This window comes from Pteronotus mesoamericanus, unplaced genomic scaffold, assembly GCF_021234165.1.
Source record: "Pteronotus mesoamericanus isolate MK-2021 breed Mesoamerican mustached bat unplaced genomic scaffold, CSHL_Meso_final contig_41, whole genome shotgun sequence".
Lineage (NCBI taxonomy): Eukaryota > Metazoa > Chordata > Mammalia > Chiroptera > Mormoopidae > Pteronotus > Pteronotus mesoamericanus.
The window spans coordinates 9,846,489-9,856,376 of NW_026555152.1; the positions used below are offsets into that span (position 1 = coordinate 9,846,489).

Consider the following 9,888-nt stretch of genomic DNA (forward strand, 5'->3'; position numbering starts at 1 on the left):
TTGGCATCTAATGAAATCTTTCCCCAATCTTGATTTCTGCATTGGGTAAAGGAAAAAAAAAAAAAAAAGGAAAAAACTGCTCTGCTGAGCTTTTTTTCCTCCCCAAACAAATGATCTAAACCAACCAAACCAAACTCTCCGTTCTTGTCCCAATGGTAGATATTTACCTATTTGCATACCTAGCAACTGAAAACAGGAACATTTTCTGCCAATCAATGATGCCCTTTGCCCATCAGGTAAATACCTGGTTTTTTCAGCTTCCTAGGTGTTTTCCTCACAGTGATACAGCAAAGGATCTTTTTTTTTTTTTTCCTGGAAAGGAAAAGAAGGAAAAAAGGAAGGAAGGAAGGAAAGTATCATGGAAGAGGAGGACTCTTCTGGTTCTTGCAGCGGCTGGTCCAGTCCCTCAGGACCCTGGCGTGGCCAAACATCATGGTGTGATGCTTATTCCGGTTTGGGTAAGTCCTGTTCTCTGCAAAGGCAAGTAAAGGTGACTTCCAAATATTCAGTGCATTAAAGAAAAAAGAGAAAAAAAATAGTTTTAAAAAGGCTTACAAAAGAAAAAAGTGCTTGAAAATAATTCCCAGGGACTTATCTTGGGAAGAGAAGCCCGTGTGCAGTGTGGCATACCCTCTCTAGCATCTCCTGCCCCAGCAGGCGACAAAGACCTCCTCGGTCCAGGGTCTGCAGTAGGGACAGTCCTAAAAGACTTTCTTTAGAGAAAGCAAAACTTATGTTAGTGGCTTCCAGGGAAGGTTGTGTTTCTTGACATGTGGTCCATCCATCTCGGCCTTGGGGGCCTCACAACTTTTTGGCACTGTCATGGCACGCCGCTGCCCGGATGGTGGTCCCAGCCAAGCCTCGATTGCTGACCCTGCGGACCAGCACTTTGGACACTGGGATTTTTGTTCTGGGCACCTCGCTCCTGGCTGGTTGCTGATGCACCACAGGGTGGCTGGATGGAAGGTTCGCGAGATGCTTGACGCTGATAGGGATTTTAGAGTCCTTCAGCAAACTGCCTGGTGTTCGCAGTGGACAGGTGATGGTGACCGGAGACACTGACTTTAACCGGGACACGCAGGACGTCTCCTCGTTGGCAGGAAGGACTGCGGGGCTTCCATCGGGATCCGCGTAGAGATCGTAGAGCGCGTCCCCGCTGTAGCTATCCCTGGGGATGCCTGCCTTCTTCCCGCTGCTCGTGCTGTCATCCTCCGGGCCCGGAGTAGTGGAATCCCAGTAGCCCTCATCACTGTTGGGGACGCCTTCTTGCTGCTCCTTCTGCAGGTGCTTAGGCTCCTCCTTGGGATGGGACTCAATGGGAATCCGGTTGAGCCTCCTGCGCTTGACCAAGGACGCGTCCTTGGCCACTTCTGCACACCTGGTGTCTTTGGAGGTCTCGGGTACCACCTTGGCATCCAGTGCTGTCGCTGCCTTCACCGGGCCCTCTTGGGGCCCTTGTCCTTGGTCTTCAGTCTGGGAGAGCATGTCCCAGAATTCCTGGAGATAGGTGTCGTCCACCTCATCCGGACTCGCCATCTCCTCCCCTCCTCCTTGGTAGGCCACCACGCTGGTGTTCTTTTTAGAGGCAACTGGCTTGCCTGGCCCGGGGGCATGCTTGTCACAGCTGGGACCTGCCTCGTCCTCTTGGTCTGCAATAATATCTCCACAGCCTGTAAGAGAGTCAAAGCTTTTCAGTGAAGTCACGTCAGAAAACATCAAACAAATACGATCTGCCGATGGGTCTGAGGGTGGATCAACAGAGGAAGGGTCAGGGACGGCAGACGCCCGGCCGCCGCCACAGTCGGAGTCGACAAGGGGGACAGTCTTTATCGGAACGTCACCTGTCCTGGATGCATCCTCGGCCGTCTGGACCTCCCCAACGCCCAGCTCGGGGGGTGCCCGGGGATCCTCGGCGCGCTGATGCCCCGCGGCGTCCTCTCCCTGGGCGCTGGTGGCGTTAGGGACCCCGGGGCTCTCGGCCTCTCGGCAGTGGGGCACTTCGGCACGATCGGCGGAGGCCAGCCCCGGCTCTCCCGCTCCGCGCTCACCTGCTGGATCTGGCGCTGCGTCCTTGCCGAGGTTCTCCGGCGCGCACGCGGATCGGGGCGCTTCCTCCGTGACGCACTCCAGGCTGGCCGTGAGCGACCCCGGCAGGGCGAGGCCGCCCGGGCCCCCTGCGCGCGCCTCGCGTTCCCCCTCCTTGCCGCGCTTGTCCTTCCTGTGCCAGCGCACACTGCTGAAGAGCCCTCTCAGCCCCCTCTTTTGTTTGCCGCCAGCCTTGCTTGCCTCTACCAGGTCCCCTTTGCCATTTTCGGACCTCCCGTTCTTTTTCAAAAGGGAGAAGAAGCTGTGCGACTTAGCTACCGAGCTGCTCGCTAGCAAGCCCACGCTGGGCCCGGCAGCTCTGGGGGGACCGGGGTTCGGCCGACCCCCGCCGCGGTCACCCCCGCCACCGCCACCGTCGCCCCCGCCGCGTGGCTCCTCCTTTCTGCCGCTCTCCAGCACCACCACCTCGGCTAGTCCGTCGTGGGTCCTGCTCCTTACCATGCCCGGCGGACCCGAGCCTTTCCCGTCCCCTTTGTTTTTGACCCCAAATATGCTGGGCATGTTGCTACCCGATTTCCTCTTCTTGAATAATTTGAAAGCAGCTTTGTTAATCTTCCCCGACGGCTGCTCGGCGGCCGGAGTTCCGGCAGCACAATCGCAAGGCAAGTCCATGTCTGCCGCAAGGGTCCGGGCACCCGCCTCCTTCTGCCTCCTGCAGACCCCCGCGGTCGCGCCACCGCCGCCGCGCGCGCTGACAACCCCGCCGCCGCGCGCGCTCGTCTCCATGGAAACCGAGCGGGCTAATCTGCTTTCGTCAGCGGTGGGCTCGCGCCAGGCCACTGTCATCCGGATTCTAAATCAACCTGAGCCACGCCGCCGCCGCCGCCGCCGCCGCCGCCGCCGCTCCTGCTGCAACACACAGAAAAAAAACATCTCCCCGCCCGCCAAGGGCTTATATAACACCCTAACCCACTTCGGATCCAACAGCCTTGGCTTTGCGCTGTGTAGTGTTTTCTTGTGTCAAGAGCAGGCAACACAGCTTCAAGCTCATTGCAGAATTTAGAGTCGTAATTATGGAATTCAAACTCCATCCAATGTTACCCACCTTCAGTTTCTGCCTCTGGATTTGCTTTTTTTACCAAATGCCCCAAAATGGACCAAAAAAATCCAATCAACACAAAATGTTTAGTCTTCTTATCTATCACCTATCTTGAACTTCATAAATCTTCGTGCCTTTTCCAAGCCCTTCATTTGTGTCCTTAACATTCGGTTACCGACCCCAGCAGACAGGGAGCATGCCTTTTTACATCTGTGTCTTGTCCGGTGCTGAGCACTATCTCCAGTCGAGGTAAAATCCTTATGGTTGCCTGTTTTGATTCTTGCTACAAAAACACCAGCCATCACATACCCATTAGCAACTCTCTGCAAGGAAAGTGCAACAGCTCCGTGGATGGAAGCTGACTGGTCCTCTGGGGAGACCATGGCTTTCGTCCCAGACTCCAGCTCCGGAGGCTGAGGTAACAGCAGTCACTGCCCAGTCTGCGTCTGGTCACAGTGGAGTGAGCTGAGAGTACACTCTCAGGTCTACTCCAGAGGTGCTCCTTGGAACCCAGAGTCTATCTTCTCTTTTTCCATCCTTGCCACGGCCACCCTGCTTCAATACCCCCCAGGTCTGTTCCCCAGTCCCCTTCCCCTGTGGAGCAGGGAAAAACCTGGCTGGGTCCCTAGTGCCCAGGAGGCTTTGCAGCTACTCGAACTGGGAAAAGGTAAACCTTATCCCAAGGTTTCCAAGAGATACCTATCCCAAGAGATACCTAGCCCAATCTAGGTATCTCTTCTGTGCTTTGACTGAGAAGGTAATTGCTAAATTTTAACCTTGACATCTGATTTCATAATCCTGGCTGATGGTTTATTGGCCAAAAAAAAAGTGGAAAAGCATGTACATATATACAATCTATATGTTGAATATTATTTTTAAAGTGTATAATATGTATTGCTATTTATTAAATAATATTTAATACTATGTAATATTACATATATACAGATATCAATCTTTTCCTGAATCATCTTGAGCTTCATCTTTTGTGTGCTACTGGCATTATAGCAAGAAACCCTAATCACTATCCTTGCAGCCATTACATGGAACTCAGTTGGTTTGAATTTCAGACTTAGGGTTATTACCTATATACTTACCCCTTATTGTTGATTTTGATCAAGAACACTGTTTTGTGAAATTAAGGAATCAGTGAGTTTAGATTCAGGAGAGGTTTTCATTCCCAGCATTGTAATTTCATCAGCTACCTGTAACTCTTCGCCTAGACCTCTCCGAGACAGGGTGCAAGGCTGAGACAGACAGGCTGTTCCCAGTTCCAGTTGACCACTTGCCATGATGAATCAGGGGCCTCCCCGCCTTGGAGAGAGAACACGTGTGAATAACTATAAAGAGAAACTCATTTGTTATCTCTCCACAACCTTTTGAGGACAGTTGAAAATCTTTCTCAATTTTTTTCACACACACCATACAATTGCTTAGCTACTGGGTTACTACATAACTGTGTCAGTCTGGAAGAGTTTATGACTGGGGTCAGGGAAAAATGCAGGAGTCTATAAATATCTCCCCTTCTCCAGCCCAGAGCAAAGAATCAGAGACGGTGAACCTGCTTATGAACTGGGAGCTCTGACCTAGCAGGACAGGCTATTTACATGAGAATCCTTGAGCCCTCTGGGAGAACTTTGGCAAGGACTTTAGGACGGATATCATTCCTCTGGGACACAGACGTCCAAACAAAGAGATCCGGACAAGGCAGCCTTCAGTCTGCGGAAGTCTCCCGGTAGCGGTGGCAAGTCACCGTCCCTGAGGTAGAAGAATGTGAGGATCCCCAGAACCATCAAGACTTGAAGGCACAGGTCAGGGTGAGTTCTAAGCTATGGTGTCAGTGAGGGCCCTCCCGTGTCCTTCAACCAGAAGTCCCCTTTATAAAGACAATCAGAGAAAGGCCAGTAAGACCAGCTTACAAAGACCTTGCCAGAAGAACCAGACAGGTGAAGAGAGCACCTCCCAGCCCCACCCAAACTGTTGGATGGCAGATTGACATCAAAGGCCATTATGAGGAATGAGTGCAAAGGTTTACCTGCCCTTAAGTTTCTCTTCACTGTCAAGCATGGGAAAGCAGACTACATTTACACAAAATGGTGATTTTTTTTTTCCCTGAAAGACAAATCATGACAGTGAAGAAAAATTTTACCAGAAGCGCCCCCTGTTTTGGGTTATGGTTTCATCTTTCATTCTTTTCCCCTTCCTTGCCACTGCCCCACCTTGCCCCAATTTAGGCAGTGAAAGAAAATTCCAGTAGAAAGGGCTAGAGAGAGGGGCTGCGGGGAACTGATTCAGGAAAAAGCTTTTCCAAAATGACAGGATTCTTCACAAATGTAAACAGCGAGTGGGTTCTACTGGAGAGAGGTACGTGCTTTTCTTTTTTGGCACAAGGGAGAGTTTGTTGTTCAGTCGGGCCTTTTCTCTCTGGGTAACTAGTGTCTCTGGAAAGGCTTATCAAAGCAAGAATAAAAAAGGGAGAAACACAGGAGGAATCCTTTGAGAGCTTATCATCATCATCAATTCCTTTTTCAGGGTGTCTTCTGACCAGCCCGGCCCCTGCATTTGTCCTAAGCTTACTGAGTAGAATTTTCTACTTGCAGGAAACCATCCAGAATATAATGTGGAAAAGGCTTGGAGCAGTGCTATGGCGGCTAACGCGGGACTCCCCCTGTCACAGCTTTGCCATGAAGGACGCCTCTGGCCTTTCCTTAAATTTGCCTGAGGTCTTTAAAGGGATAATGCTTACTCAATGAAGTTTGGAAACGATCCTTGAATTTGGACCAACACCGCCTGTTTCCAGACCTCCTAGCCTGCCCTGGACCCCAGCCCAAACAGAAAGGCCAGCTCGCTGTTCCTGTCCATCTCCAACCCTCGCCACCATGATTACCATCCAAAGGGAGCTTTTGAAGGCTCTGTGATGCCAGTAAGGACCCTCACATGTCCTCCAACCCAAGTCCCTGTTATGATGACTATCAGAAGGAGCCCTAACTTTGCTACCCTTGACCCCCTCCCCCGGTCCACTCTGTCCACATACCCAGGGCCTGGCCTTGCCCCCCGAGGAATGCCATGGACTTCATACAAGCTGAGACCACAAGGTGAAATGCACAGTTGCCAGGAGAGCAATGTGTAGATGTCCTTTGCGGGGAGCCTGGCCCAGGGGTCAATACTATGGTATGTCTTTGTGCCCTCCTCCCTGGGGAAAGCTCTAGTCCAGGGTGGGCAGGGTGAGAACAAGCGAGGTCAAAGCACAGTAAGCGCTGAGCTGAACCGAAGTTTTTGTTTTCTTTTGCAGATTTGATTCCTGATTTTTCCTGTACATCAGCTTCACTGTGGGTTAATAGCTGTTCTGAGTTTATGTTTATTCAGAGGAGAAATTAAGTCCTAATTAGCAACATGCAAGTGCGAAAAGCCTGGCACAACTTGTACTTTTACACATTAACCCGGTGTACAGCTGAGGCTGCTGAGGAGAGAGCGCTCGTGTCGAGGAGAGAGGGTCCCACTTGGGCTCTGGGGTGACAGGGAATCTCAGGGCATGAGGTGTTCTGGTTCAGCTGGCATCACCACTCATACCATGTCACTTTGGCCTGGCCTCCGTGAGTATGAATCTGAATCTTAGGGCAAGGGAGGGGCACAACAAAAGACCAAATAAAAGCAAAATGAGCATTTCTCTGTGAGGCTGATGGATCCCGGGGGCACAGGCCCTGCTGCGGCTGGCAGGGCTGGCACCGGGCAGTTTCCATGCCTCTCCGCCAGCTGGCTGCTGCCAGCGATGCTTGGTTTCTAAATACATCATTCTAAACTCTGCCGCTGTTTGCCCATGGTGCTCTCCTCCACATGCCTCCCTGTGTTTGTCTCCCTCTTATGAGGACAACAGTCACATGGGATTGAGGGCCCTCTCTATCCCAGCATCACCTTATCTTAATTTATATTTTAGCCATATCTGCAAAGACCCTATCTTCAAATGAGTCCGCATTCACAGGTACCAGGGGTCAGGACTTGAAGATACCTTTTGGAGGATTCAACCCACAGCAAAGCATCATTGCCAGCAACGGAGACAGAATTCCCCCAGCCCCATCCCCTCCACGCAGTCACTGCGGCCCTTGGCACAGACGTTAATGGCGGTGGGTTCGTACTTACTCCAGCAAGTGTGGGCCCTCAGTAGATTTCAAGGTCATGAGAGCTTGAAACTTGTTGGATTGCCAGCAACCCGAGGACATTATCACTGCTAGCCAGAATAAACAAGATAGAAAATGGTGGTGGCCAAGAGGATTAGACCTTGGCATACATATCTTTCAGGGTTGTCCAGGAGGAATGTAAAGAGGGTATTAGAATTCCTGTGCAGTGGATAGGATAGAACAAAAGAACTACTGCGGCTATTATTGTTTTATCTCCTGTACGTAAGTCAGAGTGGACTGAGAACATGTTGCTTCATCACCGCTAGTCTGCTCCTCCCCGCTAGTCTGCTCCTCCCCGCAGTTCCCTTTTCTCCTGGTCTGCTCTTTGGCTAGGGCTGCCCTCAGAATATATTCTACCTCAGATCACAGAGCGGGTTGCTGTCTCTCCAATGTGTCAGCACCAGAGAGGTCTTGGGGAAACCGGAAGCAGAGCAGAATGAGGTCAGATAGCAGAGGGCATGTGGACAGGATTCCAGGGCTGTGGGCTGGATGAATGCACGGTAGGGAGCAGCCAGACTCAGTAATGGGAATCAGCTAATCCTAGCGGGGATGCAAATTAGAACCGAGTCCACGATGAGGGCTCACAGGTGTTAATGAGTAGACAAGGCACAGGAATTCAAGAGTGTGAGCCTGGAGGGGGCTGCTAAAAATGACCCAAAGCGCAAGCACCTGCTCCCTTGGTGGACTTCTGCTGTCTTCAGGAAACTTCTACTGTCTTCTGTATCTGCTTCTTGACATGAAGGAGCAAGTTTGAACAGCCTTCTCAGCAGACAGTATGCACTAATCACCCGGTGTAGCCAAGGCAGGCCCTCTGCCCAGGTCCCTTATTCCCATCTGGTTTCCAGCCACGTGAGCAAGCTGCTGTCTGTCTTGTATCCTCTCCTCAAACCATGAGACCTTCTGGCTCCCTCCCTCAGCTGCTTCAGCTTCAGCCTCAGAGACACAAGAAATTCCCCTTGCTGTCCCACACCACTCTGGTTCTGCCCCTGCCCCATGTTGGGACATGCCCTCTCCTACCTGTGCCATGATGGCACAGGGGACACACACAAGGACTCTAGACAGACAACAACAAGGTCCTTTCTGCTCTCAGCTTCCCAGGCCCCTGGAAGGGGGAGGGCAGGTCTGACCCCTTCGGAGCTAACCCAGGAAGAGGCACAGGGAGCAGAGCCCCTTCTGAAAGATTCTCTGTACTTTTTCTTCCTCTCTAACTTGTCTCCCATTCTCCAGAGTCTTAGTGCCTTACGTAGTCAGGGCCGACAGACAAAATCGCATACGTAGTCTTTTAAATTTATTGCTTAGTTTGGGATCTTGTCTCTGGAAGTTTAAATGACCTAGTCTTAAGCAAATAAAAATAAATAAATAAAAACCTTGTAGGTTAGAGCGGACAGCTAGCAAACTCTGCCCTAGACCAACCCGTTCTACAGCTATGCTGGGGAAAGGAGCGTTTCATGTCCCCCAGTGGGTTCCCTTTCCTTCATGTTTCCTCCTTCCACAAGATGACACATTGGATTGCAAGACCTCTGTATTCCAATCTCTATCACCCACTCCAGCTCTCTTCATACCCTTTAGCCTTCTCCTTTGGAGGGTTTAAACATTTTTTTTGTTTAAAATAAATACATCTAGTGAATGTTGGAAATAGTCTAAATGAAGTACCTGACTCTGGTTATTGCTACCTCCAGAATATCCTAGGAAGCGCCCCCTTGTTGCCTGAGCTAGGGCCATGAGCATTCACTGAGTGTCTATGATGTGCTGGGTGTTGTCATGAATTGACCCTGGTGCTGGCCTGTGATGGCAACCAGGAGACTCATGGAAATGAGACTTGGTTCAGCGTGAAACTCTCCACCTGAAGGCTGACACAATCTTTGGTCTATCCCGCCCAGGTGCTAGGCCAGTGTGATCAGGCCCGGGCAGCTTGGGTGTGAGTTTTTTTCTCCTTTAAAAAATATATCTATGTTTTCCTCCAGGATGGATTAATCCCCAAATAGCCAGGATTACTTCTGTTGCAGATCCTAATCCTCTAGTGGGCGGAGGGGAGGGGGTTGCTTTCTTCCTGTGCTTTAGGTTTAGTCCTGATCTGGCTTCACACAGTTTTCATTTAAGTTTCATTTGTCATCCTCCACCACAAGGTGCCTTTTTCAAAAGATGGAAGTCTCAGCAGATGCATCCATTCTGGGATATTTCCTGGACACACACCAGTGAGCTCATTAGCCATAGCTAACCATGAAGACTTTTTTTTTTTAGTTTGCAGCAAAGAGCAGAATCATGTGGCTTTCCCCATTCCTGCGTGTTCAGGGAGCAGTGGCTGAAATTGCCCTCGAGGAGGAAGGCTGTGTTTATTAAACATGCATGCTTCTTAGGAGTGTCTGCTTTTGTTTAACGGAAGACTGAAGCTCAAAGAGGAAATTTCTAGGTCAGCTATACTTTGCTCTAATAAGAGAAAAGTCTAGCCAAAAGAACAGCAAAACTATGGCCCGGGCTTTGTGGAGTGTCTTGTCTGATTACCCAATTATTACAGCTCAGATTAGGAAAGGATTAACCCTGAGGTTGGACAGATGGAGAACACTATTAAAA

General features: G+C 50.6%; 1 protein-coding gene across 2 annotated transcripts; it reads right to left on the minus strand.

Moving 5' to 3' along the window:
* Positions 1-424: 424 nt before the first annotated feature.
* Positions 425-2,847, minus strand: AMER2 (APC membrane recruitment protein 2). Of its 2 annotated transcripts, XM_054577076.1 has the most exons (2): positions 2,049-2,832; positions 425-1,670 (listed from the first exon to the last, which is right to left on the minus strand). In XM_054577076.1, the coding sequence occupies exons 1-2, from the start codon at positions 2,830-2,832 to the stop codon at positions 802-804; spliced, it is 1,653 nt and encodes a 550-aa protein (XP_054433051.1). In that variant the 3' UTR covers positions 425-801. The 2 variants fall into 2 exon arrangements, with proteins under 2 accessions (XP_054433051.1, XP_054433050.1); XM_054577075.1 differs by having other exon boundaries at positions 425-2,847.
* Between the last annotated feature and the right edge of the window lie 7,041 nt (positions 2,848-9,888).

What these genes read in the sequence shown, in the direction of transcription:
- AMER2 (XM_054577075.1), bottom strand. Translation starts at nt 2,832, where the DNA reads ATGGAGACGAGCGCGCGCGGCGGCGGGGTTGTCAGCGCGCGCGGCGGC.